Below are 20,713 nucleotides of genomic sequence, written 5' to 3'. Positions count from 1 at the left end.
CAGGCCCCCCTTCTCACCAAGCGGAACCCTGCCCACGAAGGCCTGGGCCCAACAGAGATACCCAGCGAAGACCGTCAACATGGAAATACATACATTACCTCTTACCGAAACAAGCGGCAGTTCGGGCAAGGTATTAGGGCTACTGTAAGGATAGTTTCCAAATGTATCCAAGTGTTGCTTCTCTTTCTCGCTTTCTCTCTCTCTCTTTAACTCTCCATCTCGTGTAACAAGTCTCATAGTGTTAGTCCGTTAGGGAACTGTTGTCATCGTATTAAGTTTCTAATCAATAACCTATACCGTGTGTGTGTGTCTTATGTTATCATTTAGCTTATTAGTAAGTAAATAATCAAATCAATGTGTCGTACGGAATGATCAGTGAGACCCAGGTTTGTGCAGATTTATGAAGTCTGCGACGTTCAGAACGAGATTGATGAGGTAATAATTAATAATTGACTGTTATTGATGTAAGAGATATTTACATATCTTTAGAGCTTAAATCGGGAGATAGTAACTCAAACACATTTTCCTGTGGTGCCCCAAATTCCTAATGAGTTAATTGCTACATGATTAATTTAATCTTGTACCAATTAAACATAGTAGGCAATTATTTGATAAATAACAGTCATCACATCAATGATAGTCACGTCAATGGTGATAACGACGTAGGCTATGTGCAGCAGTTAACGGTTATGATACGGTTTGGAAGTTGTTTTTTTTGCCTTGTCACAGACAGCTGATGTGTTGTGCATTGAAGTCCACAAGCAATGGGAAAACTTGAGAGGAGGAGAATGTGTAGATGCGAGAAGGAATTATACAACGAGCAAAGTGAAGATGCGGTTTGTATGTGGCTGCTATGAAAGTGAATGCGAGAAGGAATTAACGAGCAAAGTGAAGATGCGGTTTGTATGTGGCTGCTATGAAAGTGAACTGTTTTGAATGTGATCAGGAGTGTATTCATTCCGCTAATTATGTTGGAAAACTTTTCTTCAACGGTAGCAAACAGAACAAAAACAGGGATAAACATACCTGAATTTGTCCAATAGAATCTCTCGTGTGCAACTGTTCAACTAATGATTACACCCTAGATCAGCTAGATGCAGGCAAGAGTGTGCAAGGCGGTACTGAATGTGTCACTGTCACCTTGATTACTCTCATTTAACTCTTGACCTGTGCACCTACGTTGTAAACTTTCATTCATAGGCTAGGTTGTAGGAACCTCATGATGGGTTTGGGCTTGGCGGTGTACGTATTTGACTATATACAACGGTATTAACACACGGACCAGTTTAAGTTTTTACTTTACCTTTTATAACAGTAATTCAATGTTTGGTTTGTTAAATGTGATACTCAACTCCGGCTTGTATAATGTTAGTTTTAATAGTTTACTCCATTTACTACGGGAGTCATCCATCTCCCTCTCCTCCTGCTGCTAACCACACAAAGCTCTGCCCCATCACTCAAGGAGAGAGCATTTGTTCGACCACGGAGTCACGAGCCCTTTCTTGCCATTCACTCTGCATGGTCAGATGGATACAACAATATTGCTGACATGCTGATTACACAAGTATTCTATAATTACACTATTAGTTTGTGCACCTTACTGTCTGCCAACGACTGTTTGCTAGTTTGTCTTTTCTTAGCTAGGTGTTGCTAAAATTATTTGTTAATGCTTGTTAGTACATTTAGTAAGCTAGCTAGCCAGCTAACAGTCAAAGCAAACATGGCTAGTTGGCTAATACTGCCTGGTACCAGTGCTGGTGTAGGCCTAGATAAGCATGTTTGTGCAATGGTATCTTATCAGAGAGGAATAGGCGAAGCATGAATATGTTGGCTAGCTAGCTACATGAAGTAAGAAAACATGTAATGTAACGTCTAATTAGGGTGACCTGGAAACATTGACCAACGCTTTGGTTCCTACCCTGTCAATAATTCCACACTGGCTTATTAATTTGTTCGTTACCATGTCAAACAACAATGTATTCAAGGTGCTGCCCACTATATTCCAACTATAGAATTAGAAAAAACATATTTCCATGACTCCAACAGTTAACTTGGCCTAGATCTTCTTTCCCATATCATGCTGTTTGGCACAGTTTAGAAATTGTAATAAAATATGCAGAATTTGATAAATCATTTGTTTGGAGTTGGATTCAACAATATAAAATGGAGAAAGTCCCATTGAAACCACATAATTTATTGTGATAAGATATTTTGTCCACATCGCCCAGCCCTATAATGGGTATAGGGACAATGTTTGCATCATGTAGTAGCCTAAATCTATCAATTTTACATTGAACTGGATGAATGGAATATAAATGACAGTCATCCAACATGCTGTAATAGCAGTAAGCCCATGCTCATAAAAAAAAGAAAATCGCCCTCCCTCATCTTAAACATCAACGACCGCCACTGTACCACAGATTTTTTGGGAAGGGCTGCAAGTCAAATATCAATCTAAAGAGAAACTAAGCGGATTATATTTCATGGGCCATTGACAAAGCGAAAGTAGAGAGAGTCAGCTACCAAGCAAGTCTAAACTCCATACACCGTGGGTGAAATACAGTGCAGTCATAATATTTCAGATGTGTACATAGCCAAGCTTTCTGTACCATCTTGCTTGCCATAGTTCAAAGTATTGAGGAGTGATTTGAGGAATAGAATGAATCAACATTCTTACCTTTTTTACTAAGCTCTATAGCAGCTTCTAGAAGAACCTCTAACTCTCCCTTTGGAAGAACTGGAACAACCCACCGGGGTCTGGAAACAAAACATCCACGTGAATACAGATACACACACATTCCTTCTCACAACCACACACACCTCCTTATATCAACACACCCACCCACAGAACTCAATGCCAAACATACATACATACAAATACACCTGTCGCTCAGCTTAGTCATGGGTGTAGGAGTGTGTTTGTACCTGTTGATCATGTCATCCAGCTTGGCCAGGTCTGTGTGAGGGAAGGCAGGCTCCTCCTCCTCCAGCTGGGGGAGGCCGTCCCCCTGACCCTGCTCATCCGGGGGGCTCACTGGAGAGTTCTCATTGGTGGAGTTAGGAGACGACGTCTGAAACACACCATCAAAAACAGAATATAGGGCAGAAATTCCCCAAATCCCAATTTCGCAATAACCCACCTCGAAACTAGGGGAAACACTGACTCATAATATATAACAGGAGAGCTAGAGAGCCTAGTGACAGTCATCTGGACAAAACCAGTCTATTCCAAGTTCCCACCAACATTCACTCTTCAACACAAGCTCACATCATTCAGTCCTAACTTGGGATCTGCACCAGTCACTCAGACTTTCACTCAAAATCATGCATTGATGACATTGGGAGATGTGCATAAAAAAAATAATAACTTGCAATCTGCACGCATCACTGAAGTTAAGGTCCAGCCCAAAAAGAGCTGAGAGACGATTTCACAAGGAGGCACTGCTGTGATAGAAAGATCTTATCTGAGGCCCCTGTTGCAGCCAGGTCTCAAAACCCGTGACTGTACTCCAACAATCAACAACAAATATGGGATTTTTACAAACAGTAGCACTGTAGTATAGGAATGATCAGCTATAGAACTCCATCTCCCCGAAACATAGCCATATGTTTTGTTTTCCTAATGTAGCCTTAGCTAAAGCCAATTAGCCAAACCATGAGGTACAATCAACATTATACACAAGCGTGCACAAAATGCATATTGCACACACTAGGGGAGGCATGGAAAATACTTGACACCATGTCAGTGTGTGTGTGTAATATATTAATGTGGCATATGCAGGTGTTAAGGAGAAATGCAGCATGTCTCTTGAATTTTAAGGCTGTGAAAATCCACAGATAAATTATTCTTTATTCCCATAATGTCTTCAAGAACTGTGTGTGTGTGTGTGTGTCTGTGTGTGTGTCTGACATATGTTAATGACTGTTCGTAAGTATGAGCAGCAGTGGTAGCAGCAAGTGTGTGTGTCTGATGTGGGTAGCGGAGCTGCAGAACTTGGGAAATGTGGGGGTGTGTGGAGAAGGCTCTTTCTGCTTGGTTGACCTACATAGCCAGCTTGCCTCTCACGTCTGGGCGCTACTCATCCCTAGCCCACACACACACACACGCTCTCTGTCTTTATCTATTACTCTGGGGCTTGTGTTCATTGATTCCTACCTCCTCCTTCCAAGTCTCCCTGCCTTCTTTCTCTCTCCCTCCGTGTGCCTAGGTGTGAGCACTGACTGTCACCCCCCGCAGTTTAATTCAATTTAGTGCGTCTCTGTGCTGCTGCTGTAACAATGTGGGCTACTGGTGCAGTGTTTGTAACAGAACAACACTCAAGTCTAAACAATACACCAATACAGCATCCATCAAACACACAACTTGTGTTATGGTTTCAGAGGCCAAAACAGATTTGATTTATAGTTACTGTTAAATGAATCAGCACAGCTTTATGCCCCACAGGGCACCAGGAGGACGTTCATGTCATACTATGTGCTTTAACACAAAGAGGAGCAGGAGGAGAGGATGGAGGCAACGAACGGCAGAGAGGAGAGGTGAAGAGGGGAGAGTGAAAGGCGAGAGATAGAAGAGGATGTTGAGACATGAAGAATTGAGAGGATAGAGAAGTGACAGGATGGGGCAGAGTAGAGGTAGAAAAGGGAAAGAGGACTAGAAGAGAGGACAAGGCAAAAACAGGATGTTGAGGTGAAGGACAGAAATTAAAGGAGAGGATGGGACAGAGAGGCTTCTGACCTGGTTCTGTGGCAGCGGGGGCTGGCTCTGACTCTGAGCGTCGGGCGCCTGGCCTGCCTGGTTGTCGTTGCCCCCAACAGGAGAGCCACGTGTGGTGGCCGTCATGCTCGCTACGGGGCAGATCTTGGCAATCTTGGCCTCTTTTAGGGAGCACTGGCCAGGAGGAAAATCACAGGAGGCGCCTCAGCAACCTCAGAGGCAGAGCAGAGGGAGGAGAGCAGCGGCCGTGGCACGAGAGAGAGGGACAGAACCACCTGGAGATCTGGACGGGCCGCTGAGACCATTGCATAACCTGGAGAGAAGAGGGTTATAAGGTTTTGTTGTCTGTAGACAAAATACTGCATGGTGGGCTCACTCACAAAAACGTACTAACACGATAGGATCAATGGGATCACTTCTCCGTTTAAGGTCAGTTTGTGTGTTATATACACGGTACGTTTCTTTTTTTAAAGGACATTATGTGTTCTCAAATCGAACCGCAACTAGCTTGTTTGGGGGTCTTAGTGACCAGCTTTGTCAGGTGAGCCCGATCACGTTTTTGGTAAGCAAAATAAGACACATACACCGAATTAGAAATGTGAAGACAAGCAGGTTTCAATTCTTAATGATTCTCTGGGACCTATCAGATTGGAAGGGAACAATCCTTTGTATTTTCCCCGACACTTGCTTGATTGTGTTCCATTTTTCCAGTTTGGAAGCTTTGTTGTAGAGACAATGTGCGGAAGTAAGAGATAAGTGTTAGAGCGCTGACGTAATAAGGAGGAACGGTACAGAGAAACCTGTTGAGCATGCACCCTCTATGGCTGGGCTGCTCCTGAGTCTGGGTGTATCATTTCCAACCAGATAAGCTGAGAGCTTGGCATGGATTGGCCAGGTTGTCAGTATCACCATTAGTGAAGCATAATATGACCTAGCTGCCAATCCAGTGCCTGTTAGCACCACTAGACATCTAAGCAAATCCTACTTTTCTAGCATTCTGGCCTGGTCTTGTCTAATGTAACACACAGACATAGCTAGCCAGGCAGTGGAATCAAATGTTTGTCAGAGGTTAAAATAAAATGTAAATAATTTCCTACAATGATATTGCTAGCAACGAAGAGTGGTAAGACAGTGGGAAAGATAACAATCCTCAACAGATGGAAATAATCTCTCTGTTCATCAGTGAGGCTGACAACAAGCACGTTTGAAGGGCTGTAGTGAAGTGGGAGAGCAGGCAGCAGCATCTCTGGTTAAAACAGCACGACATTGACACCGTCGGCCTGACTCTGGAGAGGAAGACGCCTAGAAGACCTCTGACTGCTCGTACCACATGGATCCAGTTAAGGCTAGTAGTGGAAATGCCACTACTATTGTATAAGGAAATCTACAAGTGCACATTTTAGTCACTAATTTTGTTCGCAAGCAAAGTTGTAGGCTATTTTACACAAACAAGCAAGAGAACAAGACAAACAGCTGTGGTTCAAGTCTAGCTATATGGCTACAATGGAGCAGAGTGTTACCTAGGGATGGCACGAATATCCTATAAATCTTGTAACTGACAATTATGATTAACAACCGTGAACAAACAAAACAAAAAAACAATCGTCATACTGTCATTCATTTAAGGAGAAAGGGGATTCAACTTCATATTTAAGTAAATATAGTTTATCTAACATCATTTCATTTGTATTTTATTTTAACACATGAAGTGGGTAAAGTTCGTAATCATTTTACATGCAGAATAACACTTTGGTGAAAAGTTCCAGGTCAAAACCATTCATTTTTCAACAGGGTCGTCACCAAAGCTGGTTGAATTCATTAGGTACTGTATGTCACATCCAATTTTCAAAGATGCATTTCAAGTAAAACACATATATATATATATATATATACACACATACATACATACATACATATATATACATATATACATATATATACATACATACATACCATACATATTATTATTTATTTTTTTAAATAACATTTGCATGACAATTAACCATTACCCAAAATTCCATAACAACCCTAGTATTATATAATTGGGCTCATTCAGAAAGTATAAGGATCATCATGCACGCAGCATAACTGACATGCCAGCAAGAAAAACTATTAATAGTCAAGTGGATCATTAGCAAGATGGAATTGCCTGTTTCATAGTGCTGTTATGTCACCTATGACCCTGTCCACTTTGTTCAGATGTTGAAATCAAGTGGCCTACCTTTGAGTGCACAAAACATTAACAACATTAAGTTCCTAATGTTTGGTATACTCAGTGTATATTTCCCAGAATGAGAACGTGTTGACAAATCCTTATACAAATGTTTCATGCTTATTGCACATTTATAAAACCGACTAGACAGCTAGTATAACAGTCTATGCCTAAAATGCTGCAAGCAGAATGTGATGCAACAAACTGAACATTCATTTTCCAGAATCATTGTTCATTGATATAAAAATTTTAGCAGTGTCTGCTCTGCGCATAATATGTGCAGTTGAGACATAAGGGTATCATTAGAAAAGATAACTTCTCCTATACTACAGTAAAATAATGTCTCTGTGTGTTTCAGTGTCCACAGTGCATTCAGAAAGAATCCAGACCCCTTCCATTTTACCACATTTTGTTATGTTGCAGCCTTATTCTAAAATGTATTCAATTATATTTTTTCCTCAATCTACACACAATATCCCATAATCAGAAAGAAAAAAATACAGGTTTTAAGAATTTTTGCAAATTGAAATACCTTATTTATGTAAGTATTCAGACCCTTTGCAATGAGATTCGAAATTGAGCTCAGGTGAATCCTGTTTCCGTTGATCAACCTTGAGATTTTTCTGAGCAAAAATCAAGCCATGAGGTCGAAAAAAAGTGTCCGTAGAGCTCCGAGACAGGATTGTGTCGAGGCACAGATCTGGGGAAGGGTACCAAAATAATTCAGCAGCATTATAGGTCTCCAAGAACACAGTGGCCTCCATCATTCTTAAATGGAATTAGCTTGGAACCACCAACACTCTTCCTAAAGCTGGCCGCTTGGCCAAACTGAGCAATCGGTTTGAATGGCCTTGGTCAGGGAGGATGGTTACTGACGAGCTCCTCTGTGGAGATGGGAGAAGCTTCCAGAAGGACAACCATCTCTGCAACACTCCACCAATCAGGCCTTTATGGTAGAGTGGCCAGACGGAAGCCACTCCTCAGTAAGTCACGGCAGCCCGCTTGGAGTTTGCCAAAAGGCACCTGAAAGGTCTCTTAGACCATGAGAAACAAGATTCTCTGGTCTGATGAAGCCAAGATTGAACTCTTTGGCCTGAATGCCAAGCGTCACGTCTGGAGGAAACCTGACACCATCCTTACAGTGAAGCATGGTGGTGGCAGCATCATGCTGTGGAGATGTTTTTCAGCGGCAGGGACTGGGAGACTAGTCAGGATCGAGGCAAAGATGAATGGACAAAGTACAGAGAGATCCTTAATGAAAACCTGCTCCAGAGTGCTCAGGACCACAGACTGGGGTGAAGGTTCACCTTCCAACAGGACAATGACCCAAAGCACACAGCCAAGACATTGCAGGAGTGGCGTTGGTACAAGTCTCAATGTCCTTGAGTGGCCAAGCCAGAACCCGGACTTGAACCCGATCTAACATCTCTGGAGAGACCTGAAAATAGCTGTGCAGCGACACTCCCCATCCAACCTGACAGAGCTTGAGAGGATCTGCAGAGAAGAAGAATGGGAGAAATTCCCCAAATACAGATGTGCCAAGCTTGTAGTGTCATACCCAATTAGAGTCAAGGCTGTAATTGCTGCCAAAGGTGCTTCAACAAAGTACTGAGTGAAGGGTCTGTATACTTATGTAAATGTTCAGTTGATTTTTAATAAAAACTTGCAAACATTTCTGAAAACCTGTTTTTGCTTTGTCATTATTGGGTATTGTGTGTAGATTGATGAGGGGAAAAAATGGTTTAATCCAGTTTAGAATTAGGCTGTAACGTAACAAAATGTGGGAAAAGTAAAGGGGTCCGAATACTTTCTAAATGCACAGTATGACCGATTCTGTTGGACCAAACCTCAAATGCAAATAGCGAATTGAAACCACTTGTCAGAGAAGAAGTGATCTCTCATCTTTGTTGTGTGAGTGGCAGGGGAGGGGCATGGTGTGTGCAAACAGAGAGGAAGAGGCAAAGCGAGAGGTTTCATGCTCGCCAAAATAAGCCCAATGCATTTGTATTTTCTTATTTTGGACCTAAACTTCTCACCTGCCTTTTTCCACCTTTGAGGCAATGACTCCCATTGTTACGGTGGAGACATGAGCATCTCGTTATTATATACAGATCTCTAGTGTAAATGGGAAAGTGCAGACAGCACACTAGGAGCATAGAAGACGAGACCAAAAAGACGAGAGCAAGCAGACATAAATACTCATAAAAACGAAGAATATCAATTTTACTTGATTCTTGCGAGTCATCTGGAATATCGCGCAAATACATTAAGTCAATATAGTCACCCTACTCTCCGCTTGGAATAATCACCGAACAAGGAATAAACCGCTTAGTGACCAAAAGCCACACGATGTAAACTCTTACAATGTGTGCTTAGCGTGCAAGACTAATTTAGACAGGTTGCCCAATTCTGATCTGATATTTTTTTCACTAAATTGGTATTTTGACCAATCAGATCAGCTCTGAAAAATATCTGATGTGAAAAGATCTGATTGATCAATACCAATTGGGTGGAAAGAATATCAGAATTGGTCTGCCTGTCGAAACGCAGCCAAAGGGTTAAGGACGAAAATCTGGGATGGATGCGATTCCTACAAGACTACTGCACTCAGTATTCTCCTCCACAATCCCACAGCATTGGCCATCCAGACAGACCTCTCCTAATGTTTTAGATTGAGCAACAACCAAATTCAAACAAAAGCCATTGTTCAGAAAAAAAATCCAATCCTCAGTTTAATATTCATCCGATTGAGATCAGAAGGAAAACAGAGGAAAAGCCTAGGCCTAAGCACTCAAGAATACTGAACAAAAATAAATGCAACAATTTCAAAGATTTTACTGAGTTACAGTTCGTATATAAGAAATCAGTCAATTGAAATTCATAGGGGCCTTAATCTATGGAAAATACAGATATGCATCTGTTGGTCACAGATAACTTTTAAAAAAAGTAGGGGCGTGGATCAGAAAACCAGTCAGTATCTGGTGTGACCACTTGCCTCATACAGTGTGACATCTTCGCATAGAGTTGGTCAGGCTGTTGATTGTGGCCTGTGGAATATTGTCCCACTCCTCTTCAACGGCTGTGCGAAGTTACTGGATATTGGCGGGAACTGGAACACGCGATTGTACACGACGATCCAGAGCATCCCAAACATGCTCAATGGGTGACATGTCTGGTGCGTATGCAGGCCATGGAACTGGGAGATTTTCAGCTTCCAGGAATTGTGTACAGAACCTTGAGACATGGGGCCGTGCATTATAATGCTGAAACATAAGTTGAAGGCGGTGGATGAATGACATGACAATGGGCCAGGATCTCATCACAATATCGCTGTGCATTCAAATTGCCATTGATAAAATGCAATTAAGTTTGTTGTCCGTAGCTTATGCCTGCCCATGCCATAACACCACCGCCACCATGGGGCACTCTGTTTACAACTTTGACATTAGCAAACCGCTCGCCCACACACCACCATACACGTGCCCTGTGGTTGTGAGGCTGGTTGCACGAACTTCCAAATTCTATAAAATAAGGGGGCTTATGGTAGAGAAATTAATATTAAATTCTCTGGCAACAGCTCTGATGGACATTCCTGCTGTCAGCATGCCAATTTCACGTTCCCTCAATTTGAGACACCTGTGGCATTGTGTGTGTTGTATGACAAAACTGCACATTTTACAATGGCCTTTTGTCCCCAGCACAAGCTGCACCTGTGTAATGATCATGCTGTTTAATCAGCTTCTTGATATGCCACACCTGTCAGGTGGATGGATTATCTTGGCAAAGGAGAACTGCTCACTAACAGTTATGCAAACAAATTCAAGAGAAATAAGGTTTTTGCGCATACTGAACATTTCTGGGATCTTTTACATCAGCTCATGAAACCAAAGCGTTTATATTTTTGTTCAGTGTAAATAAAATAAAAGCCTGATATCATATGAAAACATTTAGGCCAGATTAGATTGGGAGAAGACTTTAGTTCATACTGCGCATTTGGAAAGTATTCAGAACCCTTTACTTTTTCCACATTGTGTATAGAATAAGAATATGTATAGAATAAGGCAGTAATGTAACAATCAACACACAATACCCCATAATGACAAAGCAAAAACTGATTTTTTGAAACGTTTGCAAAACTTAAACACATTATTTCAGACCTTTAACTCAATACTTTGATGAAGCATCTTTGGCGGCGATTACAGCCTCCAGTCGTCTTGGGTATGACCATACAAGCTTGGCACACCTGTATTTTGGGAGTTTCTCCCATTCTTCTCTGCAGATCCACTCAAGCTCTGCCAGGATGGATGGGGAGCGTCACTGCACAGCTATTTTCTGGTCTCTCCAGAGATGTTCAAATCGGGTTCAAGTCGGGGCTCTGGCTGGGTCACTCAAGGACATCCAGAGACGCCACTGCTCCCAAAGCCTCTGCTGCATTGTCTTGGCTGTTTGCTTAGGGTCGTTGTCCTGTTGGAAGGTGAACCGCTCACGTCTGAGGTCCTGAGCACTGTGGAGGTTTCCATGAAGGATCTCTGTACTTTGCTCCGTTCATTACATTTACATTTTAGTCATTTAGCAGACGCTCTTATCCAGAGCGTCTTACAGTAGTGAATGCATACATTTCATTTTCATTCCCTCAATCCTGACTAGTCTCCCAGTCCCTACCGCTGAAAAACATCCCCACAGCATGATGCTGCCACCACCATGCTTCACCGTAGGGATGGTGCCAGGTTTCCTCCAGACGTGGCGTTTGGCATGCAGGCCAAAGAGTTCAATCTTGGTTTCAGACCAGAGAATCTCGTTTCTCATGGTCTAAGAATCCGTTCTGTGCCTTTCGGCAAACTCCAAACAGGCTATCATGTGCCTTTTACTGAGGAGTGGCTTCCGTCTGGCCACTCTACCATAAAGGCCATTAAGGTGGAGTGCTGCAGAGATGGTTCTCCTTCTGAAAGGTTCTCCCTTCTCCACAGATGAACTCTGGCGCTCAGTCAGAGTGACCATCAGCTTCTTGGTCACCTCCCTGACCAAGGCCCTTCTCTGCAGTTTGGCCTGGCAGCCAGCTCTAGGAAGAGTCTTGGTGGTTCCAAACTTCTTCCATTTAAGAACGATGGTGGCCACTGTGTTCTTGGCAATGCTGCAGAAATGTTTTGGTACCCTTCCCCAGATCTGTGCCTCGACACTGTCCTGTCTCGGAGCTCTACGGACAATTCCTTCGACCTCACAGCTTGGTTTTTGCTCTGACATGCACTGTCAACTGTGGGACCTTATATAGACAGGTGTGTGCCTTTCCAAATCATGTCCAATCAATTGAATTTACCACAGGTGGACTCCAATCAAGTTGTAGAAACATCTCAAGGATGATCAATGAAAACAGGATACACCTGAGATAAATTTCAAGTCTCATAGCAAAGGGTCTGAATACTTATGTAAATAAGCTATCTGTTTATTTGTAATACATTTGCAACATTTTCTAAAAACCTGTTTTCACTTTGTCACTATGGGGTATTGTGTGTAGATTGATGAGGACTTTTTATTTAGTCCATTTTAGAATAAGGCTGCAACGTAACAAAATGTGGAAAAGGTCAAGGGTTATGAATACTTTGAATGCACTGTATGTAATGGAAATGTGTGACATACTGAACTTGCTGCCTGCTTTTCCTACTGCCATAAACCCTGACCAGAGGAAACTTGTCAATTATTCTACAAACCACATATGCTGGAAATGAGTCATACGTCATTTCTAGTTGGGTCTTATTCTAGACATGTAGGCCTAAAGTGCTGGTGGTGTTGTAGTATTTGAACTCTGGGCACCATACAGCAAAGACAACATGTCTTTCTGAGTTTCAGACAAGAGAGGAAAGGATTTCCTTAAGTAACCATGGGATTGGTTGGCCAGGAAGCCGGAGGTCTTTCATCCCTTCCGCGCTCACTCTTCAAGTCATTCCACCTCAAAGCACAAGAGGATTTACACCCATCATCTCAGATAGTTCCTGTAGTTAGAAATATAAGAATGGAATTCCTGAAACATTATTTTGTTTAAATATAATTATAATAATTGGTCATTTAAAATGTATAGGATTGACTGACTGCATTGATTCTTTTTATAAGAAACACTATGTTGAAAATCCAAAAATGTTTGCATAGTCAATTTACACACAGTTCTGACACACACACACACACTTACCCCACCAGACATGCCACCAGGGGTCTTTTCACAGTCTCCAAATCCAGAACAAATTCAAGAAAGCATACAGCATTATATAGAGCCATTATTGCATATTGCTCAAATGAACAGCAAACCTGGTTTAAAAAAAACTGAAAGCCAACATCTAACTGCACAACGCCTCTCCCCTATTTGACCTAGATAGTTTTTGTGTATGTATTGATATGTAGGCTGCAGTGAGTTAGGCTAGGGCAATATATACCATATACCGGGGTATTTCTATCCAGCTCAGGGATCAAGCTATGCATTTGGTCTGCTAACTTGATAGAGCTAAGTGGCTAGATGTCAAGATCAAGTAATATTTTTATTTTACCTTTATTTAACTAGGCAAGTCAGTTTAGAACAAATTCTTATTTTCAATGAGGGCCTAGGAACAGTGGGTTAACTGCCTTGTTCAGGGGCAGAACGACAGATTTTTACCTTGTCAGCTCGAAGATTCGATCTTGCAACCTTTCGGTTACAAGTCCAACGCTCTAACCACGAGGCTACCTGCCGCCCGCAATGGAGCTGCTGCTTGGAGTATTGCTTTTTCAACCTTTGTAATGCATTCCTTTGAATCTGGTGATTCCCTTGTTCAGAGAAATTAGCCATTGAAGTCACTTGCAATTTTTAGCATAAATTAGTCTGAAAGTATCAAGTTTTGCCCACAGATGCTGCTGTCCCTGCTACTGCCACCACACCCTTTTATAAATTTTGCTGGACTCCAACAGCTTTTGCTCATGATGAAAATATATTGTGTGGTCAAGCCAGTCCTCCATGGAAGCAATTCAGTTTGTATTTCTCTTAGCAACCTAATGCGTCAACCCAAATCTCATTGAATAGTCCCCAAAAAATGGCAGCTCTGAGAGGGCTATCCGTATGGTGAAAGTATTTTCCTACAAGCCCAAAACTTTGATGGAGAAATGGACTAGTGACAAAAAATGTGACAACCGTAATAAAATACAATGTGTCTTTCAATAAAATGATTAGAAAACGTCTCTATACGTACTGTGGTTAGTGACATTTTCCATTAAACCCATTGCTAAACACTATACAGTGTGTTTTTGGGCCTTTTGGGGATTAATGTAATAAAACACAAGACAGCATTAAAATGAATAAAAGGGTGTGGTGGCAGTAGCAGGAAAAGTGGCATCTAGTGGGCAAAACTTGGTACTTTGACTACATTATGGTAAAGATTACAAGCGACTTCAATGGCAAATTTCTCTGAACAAAGGACAAAAACCATCACCAGATTCAAAGGGAAAGTGTTAAAGGTTGAAGAAGCAATACTCCAAGCAGCAGCTCTATACTACTTGTCAGAAATAGAGAGCTGATACTGTATACTGGTTATTGGGGCGGGATTGGCGTGGGGTGATGTTGGCGTTTTACCATTTTATTGGGTTCTTCACAATTATGGTCGAAATCAGATGTTAGGTGCTATATATTTACTGAAGGTTATATGAACCCTTTGAATTTAAAATGGCCAATTTAGGTGTAATCAATTAGCTTAATTTCTCAGAGATCAAATTATATTTCAGGAATGCTAATCTTATGTTTCTAACTACAGAAATTTCTGCTGAAATGACATGGAATAACCCCTTTACGATTCTGTTCCAGACCAGCACAGAACGTCTGGACGTGATACGCCTTTTTTCTCTCAGTCTTTGGGAGACCTGCTCAACCACTTCGCAAATCAAAATAAACTTCCTCGAAAATGAAGCCAAACTGCAGACAAATATAATTTCAATAACCAGCCTACAGAAAGACATAACTTTATCATAGCTTCAACTTCATAGAATATCTATCTCCATAACTGTTATTCTCCCTCCAGCTGGACCGTACAATCTGGTTTATAACCACACCACACACACTGACCCTGTATGAGCCAACAAAGGCCAGCCGCAGCTCCAGAGGACACATAAGGCCATGAGCCATAATGATGAGTATTGTTTACTCTCTCGGTCCTCTCCGCCCAGCTGGAAGCCTGGGCACTGGCTAGTTCTCAGTCTGGCACAACTCAAATATAAATATATTGATTAGAATAGACAGACATGCCTTTCTTTGACATGTCTGATTATCTATTCATGGCACTTCTATCTGCAAAGTCGAGTATGTTGCATCCTCCTGAACACAGGGACGACACCAGTCCTGCCTGGCAAAGATAGACAATATGACTGGAATTTCAATCTACACAAGTATTGGAACATGAGGGTTTGATCATGCATTCTAACATGATATTTCCTTCATAAAGGCCACCCCTGCTAAGTTGTTGTCAACATCCCCCCAAAAATATATTTAAATTTTTTGTGCATTTTCTGCCAAGACACCCTTTAAAAGGGACAGTGTGAGATTTTGGCATTTAGGTCCCTTTTTTCGATTTACCCAGTCAGATTAACTCATGGATACAATGTGTTTTTACAGTTTGAAGGAAGTTGCCAACTAGTGTTAAAGCAATTGCTAACTAGGGTTAGCGCAATGACTGGAATACTATGGGAACAGTTCATGTTGACTTCCAGTCATGGGAACAACTAGCATGCTAGCTGTTCCTGTAGACCAGGGGTCAGCAACCTAAGGCACGCAAGCCAGCCTTGGCACGCGAGGGTATTTGCCTTGGCACGCCAATGCTTGGCAAGTCACCCCATCCCCCCCCCCCAAAGAAAATAATACAAATATTAAATTATATAGGCGGCACTGAAGATGAGAATAGTTTTCACATGGCTAACAGCTAGCAAACATTATTTTTTTTTAAGTTAAGGGCACAAAATGTCATCAGCAAAGAAAAACAAGGCAAACGTCCGCTCATTTATTGCCTCTGATTCCTTTTACTTTAGGGCCAGGCTGTATGCGCTCTGTTGTAAAACTGCTGTTTGTCAGACATCAAGTGCACATTGCATTTTGAAACGAGACATGCGGACCAGGCAGAAGGAATCAAGAGGACCGTGTCCAGGTATGAAAAGCAAGGCACTGTGTTAAGAAAAGTTTAAACAAATAAAAATAAATTGTGCAGTGCATTGCTAAACATGGAAAACCATTTATTACATTGATGGGGAATATATCAAGGAGGCTTTCCTCAGTAGTTCACAGGGTTTCTTTGGATTGCCTAACAGACACAATCTTCTCAAAGATAAGACATGCATGTGTCTGCCAAAACTGTTGAAAGGCATGTTCCCAAAATAGCTGAAAAGGTAAAGGAGTTGCAAACTGTAGAGTTAAAAGATGCACCTGTGTTTAGCGTGGCTCTTAATGAGAGTGTGGATGTGAATGACATTACACATCTGGCAGTTGTTGCAAGATACTGTGACAGAGCAGGTACGCAAGTAGTAAATTTCACTATCATTCACCAAGAGAATCTGTGTTCCGAGAATTCAAATTCCGATTTAGGTACTGTAATGGCTACTGTAATTAAAATTGTGAATTCCCTTGTTGCTCGCTCATATGTCACAGTGTCAGTCACTGCTGGAAGAGCTTGAACAAATCCACAAAGACTTGCCTCTCCACTGCAGTGTCAGGTGGTTAAGTGGAGGGAAGGTTCTGGAACGGTTCGTGGAGTGTTAGGATACAGTTGAAGCCTTTCTGGATACAAAAAGGGCCAAAACTACCCAGAGCTTGAGGATGAGGATTGGCTTGTAAAACTGGATGTTTCTCACTGACATAACAGGTCACCTCAATGAGCTCAACCTGTGCCTGCAGGGTGCAGGCCAGACAGTGCTGGATCTGTTCCATGCACGTAAGGCATTCACTGCCAAGCTAGAAGTCTACTTGCGGGATATTCAAAGTGGAAAGTTCAGCTACTTCAAGCAACTCAAAGGGCTGTCAACGTGACACTGTCAGTACATGGGGATGCTGTACAAGGGGGTGCTGAAGTCCGAGTTCTCTGTCCGATTTTCAAGCCACATCTTTTTTGATGAAGCCAGAGAACTTTGAGGAGAGCAACTTGGGTCTGTCTGTGTTTCAGTGGATAGGGACCGAGGACTCTAAATTCAGCTGTTCTAGCTCAAGGCAACCTCCCTTTGGTCATCAAAATTCACAGCGCTGCGCAATGAACATGAAGACAGAGAAATCAGGGGGCCTCCATTATCCACAGTTGGGAGAGCCTGCCAGTGAAAGATGACAGCCTGCAGAAGGTCGCATGTGTAATGCTTTCAGTATCTGGATCCATATATCTATGTGAACAGATCTTTTCACACATTAAGTCGATACCCTCACGCAGCCAGCTGACAACAGACCACTCGGAAGCCTGTGTGCAGCTACAAGTCTCCAAATATGGCGCAGATATGTGGCTCAGCAATGGGAAGCAGAGACAAGAACCACACTAAAAAAAATCAGTAAGATGGGATTTAATACAAAATTATATAACCTTGTGATGTACATGGCAGTACATTTCAGTAAGTAGTAATGTGAACGTGTGTGTGTGTGTGCTGCAGAGGATTTGGAATAAGAGATTGGGGAGACAGGAGACTGAGTAGGCTACGATTCTCAGCAGCAGACATGGACTTGATAATACGGAAATAAGTCTTTTTTATTACATTCAGTTATGTTTAGGGCTGTCGGTAGGCCTAACAGTCATCTCAGTCGTTTTTGTGAACTGAACTTTGTATTTTGCAATAAAATGTTATTTTTAAATCACATTTATTATTCAGCCTTTTTAGTTCTGTAGCCTGTTTTAATGGAACTGTTCCACAAAAATGCAAGTAATGAGGTGCAATTTATACACATTATTAACAAAGACATATAAACTCACATTTCCAAGTGTTGTAGCAAAATTTCCATAGAAAAACAATTGAAACGTCTGATAAATGCAATTGAAAAAGGCAAGGAAGTGTCGCATCCCAAAGAGATGATGATTCCATCTTGATGAAAACACAAAGGAATATTGTCCATAAATCAAAACACTAAAACGTATTAAAGCCACTAAATTCAGGCCATCAAGTGACAATAAGGACGACTTCAAATGCCGATATCAAAATGACCATTGCATTAACACTGCTAACCACAACAGCATATTTCAGGCAAACACACATTATGCATTAAGAGGCATACCATCAAAGGAATTACTTACAATCAAGGATGCATGCCAAACAAATTCGACCAAACAATGGCAAAAAAAATCACTAAGTACAATACAAAGATCTATAAATGCGTTTTAAAAGGAGTGAAGACCACGCTGGATTCAACACCTTGGACAGAGCCTTGGTGCAGCTTTGCTCATCTGGGCTCCCGAGCAGTCTAAGACACTGCATCTCAGTGCAAGAGGCATCACTGGTTCGAATCCAACCCAGGCTGTATCACATCCGGCCTTGATTGGGAGTCCCATAGGGCGGTGCACAATTGGCCCAGCATCGTCCGGGTTTGGCCACCATTGTAAATAAAAATTTGTTCTGAACTGACTTGCCTAGTTAAATAAAAAAAATCTGATGTAGGTAGGCCTATAGTGGAGGTCTGTGGTGCTAACTGAAAGCTCCTCTGTTTAACAAGCTATGGAATTCTTCCGTTTCTGGGCAATTAGACATTCAATAGACAATTAGTTGTACTGCACATATGAAAATTATAGCTGGCATGCAGGTCAGTAGAAATGGTATGATAACGTCTAAAATTGGCACTAGACACAAGAGGTTGCTGTAGACTTAGTCATTACACCAACGCTAGATAGCAACGGGTTGCAAAACTACCTACAACTTCCTTCAATCTGCACGCAGAGACATAAAAATAGTATCCATGATGAGTTCATCTGACTAAGTAGCCAAAATCTTGCACTAACCCTTCAAGATAGGAGTGACAAGTTGCAACTTATGTATAGCAAACAGCAAGCAGTGGCACAAATGAGAGCCAGGGGCACACAGCTGTCAGCCCAGCCAGTAAGGACATTTTGAGGATACTGAAACAGACATTTCCTGTTCTTTCTGCAGGTGGCCACTAACGTCAGAAACATGCCATTAAACTGCTTCTACTAAAATATATTTCCTAGCCTAAAAAGCCCAGCTCAAAACAACATTATGATGTAGGCTACAGTTGGATTACCATTCATTTCAATCAGTAACTGTGTATTGAAAATGAAACCATACTGAATGGCATTGTTAGACACGGTGGTCATCCTCTGTTCAACATCTTTCAGTCTCTCACTGGAAGGCTAATAACACAGAAATGCTGTTGCGGCCTGTCGGGCTAGCTAGCACTCTAAACATCACTGGCTGGCTATGCCATGTTATGAAATGGGCCTTTAACTACAGCTATATCACGGATGACATGGGCCACAAGACAGTAATGGCCAAACTGGCAGTCTACTCCTAAATCAGACTGCGATATTAGCCATGTCCATGATGACATTGGAGGCAACAAATAAATAAATGCTACTGATCTAGTTAGCTAGCTGATTAGCTATGTATGTCTTCCATCATGATGGTAAGATCACTAGCTACGAAAACAATCCCTGGATAGGTAGTTTAACTATCATTTTTCAAGGACGTTGACCAGTAATTGATAAGCTTGTTGACGCACTCGTTCACAAGTTATACAAATAAATATTACAATTGACCCTACACGTCCATGATTCTGCTGCTTCATCTTTGCTAGCTAGCTATCTAGATACATAAAATACTTCGAACACGATCAACATGTCAACTTATCTAGCTAACGTTAGGTTGGCTGTGATCTGAGTTGATTCATAAAGGAAATAAATATCTTATTCTGAAGTCAGAAATGACATATCTTTAAACATCGCAAATCGAAGACGTTGGTAAAAACCGCTAGCTAGCTAAATTAGGAAGCTAACAACACTCCTATACGGCTAATATGACTTAGAGATACCCTGATATCGCAGTGCGAACTGCCCCTTGAAGGCCTAGTTTCTAATCGCAGTTTTCCGGGCCTTTGGCCTGACCAACTAGCGTTAACTAACCGTTGATGCAAGTTCACTTGGGTACGGATAGGTAGCTAGATATCTGGATAGATTTACAGATACATACAGAATTGCTCGTTATGAAACATTTTCATTCAGCAGAATAGGGGCTAGTTAGCTAACTGAGCTAACTGTAGTTATGTAGCTAATGTTAGCTACTGTAGTTGTTTTGGAGTAGGCCGCGCAACCACGTCAATAGAGAAATCATTTTATGTGGTACTAGCTAACGTTAGCTCACCTAGCCAACATTGACTAGTTAGCTTATGTCACTGTGCGACATTTCACGATTGAAACCATATTAAAACTCAGACATTAGGGTTCAGGGTGGGGAACCGCCTGCCATTACCTAGATAACTTAAACGTCAACTAACTACTAACAAGCAAACGAACATTATCTGGCTGATATCGACCCGGATTTCAACAATGTTAGCTAGTTGTTTGGCGATCTATATCCACATTGAAGACCCGTTTTCCCTGCTCTGACAGTGGGTGAGTCAGTAAACTTAGCTAAGTAGCTAGCCAACGTTAGCTACCTAATACCAGAACCAACTAACTTAGCACGTTTACAATCCAAGTAGAATTCTTCAATGATTAAAGACGTGTATCAATGTATTTCAGTCCAATAAAATGTCAAATAAAAGAAATAGATAGCTAATGTTATCAAGTCAGCTGCCATACCCACACTACACCAGT

General features: G+C 41.7%; 1 protein-coding gene across 8 annotated transcripts in view; it reads right to left on the bottom strand.

The window, feature by feature from the left end:
• LOC115155910 (probable ubiquitin carboxyl-terminal hydrolase FAF-X) overlaps positions 1-20,713 on the bottom strand; it is an 83,781-nt gene that overhangs the window by 62,512 nt on the left and 556 nt on the right. For all 8 annotated transcript variants that reach the window (XM_029702961.1, XM_029702962.1, XM_029702964.1 and 5 more), the window contains exons 2-4: positions 4,736-5,027; positions 2,926-3,071; positions 2,678-2,757 (exon numbers count right to left, since the gene is read on the bottom strand). In XM_029702961.1, the coding sequence (XP_029558821.1) occupies positions 2,678-2,757; positions 2,926-3,071; positions 4,736-4,840 (331 nt within the window). In that variant the 5' untranslated portion in view covers positions 4,841-5,027. The remainder of the gene's footprint in view (positions 1-2,677; positions 2,758-2,925; positions 3,072-4,735; positions 5,028-20,713) is intronic.

This window comes from Salmo trutta, chromosome 20 (assembly GCF_901001165.1).
Source record: "Salmo trutta chromosome 20, fSalTru1.1, whole genome shotgun sequence".
Classification (NCBI taxonomy): domain Eukaryota; kingdom Metazoa; phylum Chordata; class Actinopteri; order Salmoniformes; family Salmonidae; genus Salmo; species Salmo trutta.
Note: the sequence above shows the minus strand (reverse complement) of the source record. Positions and strands in the feature narration are given on the sequence as shown.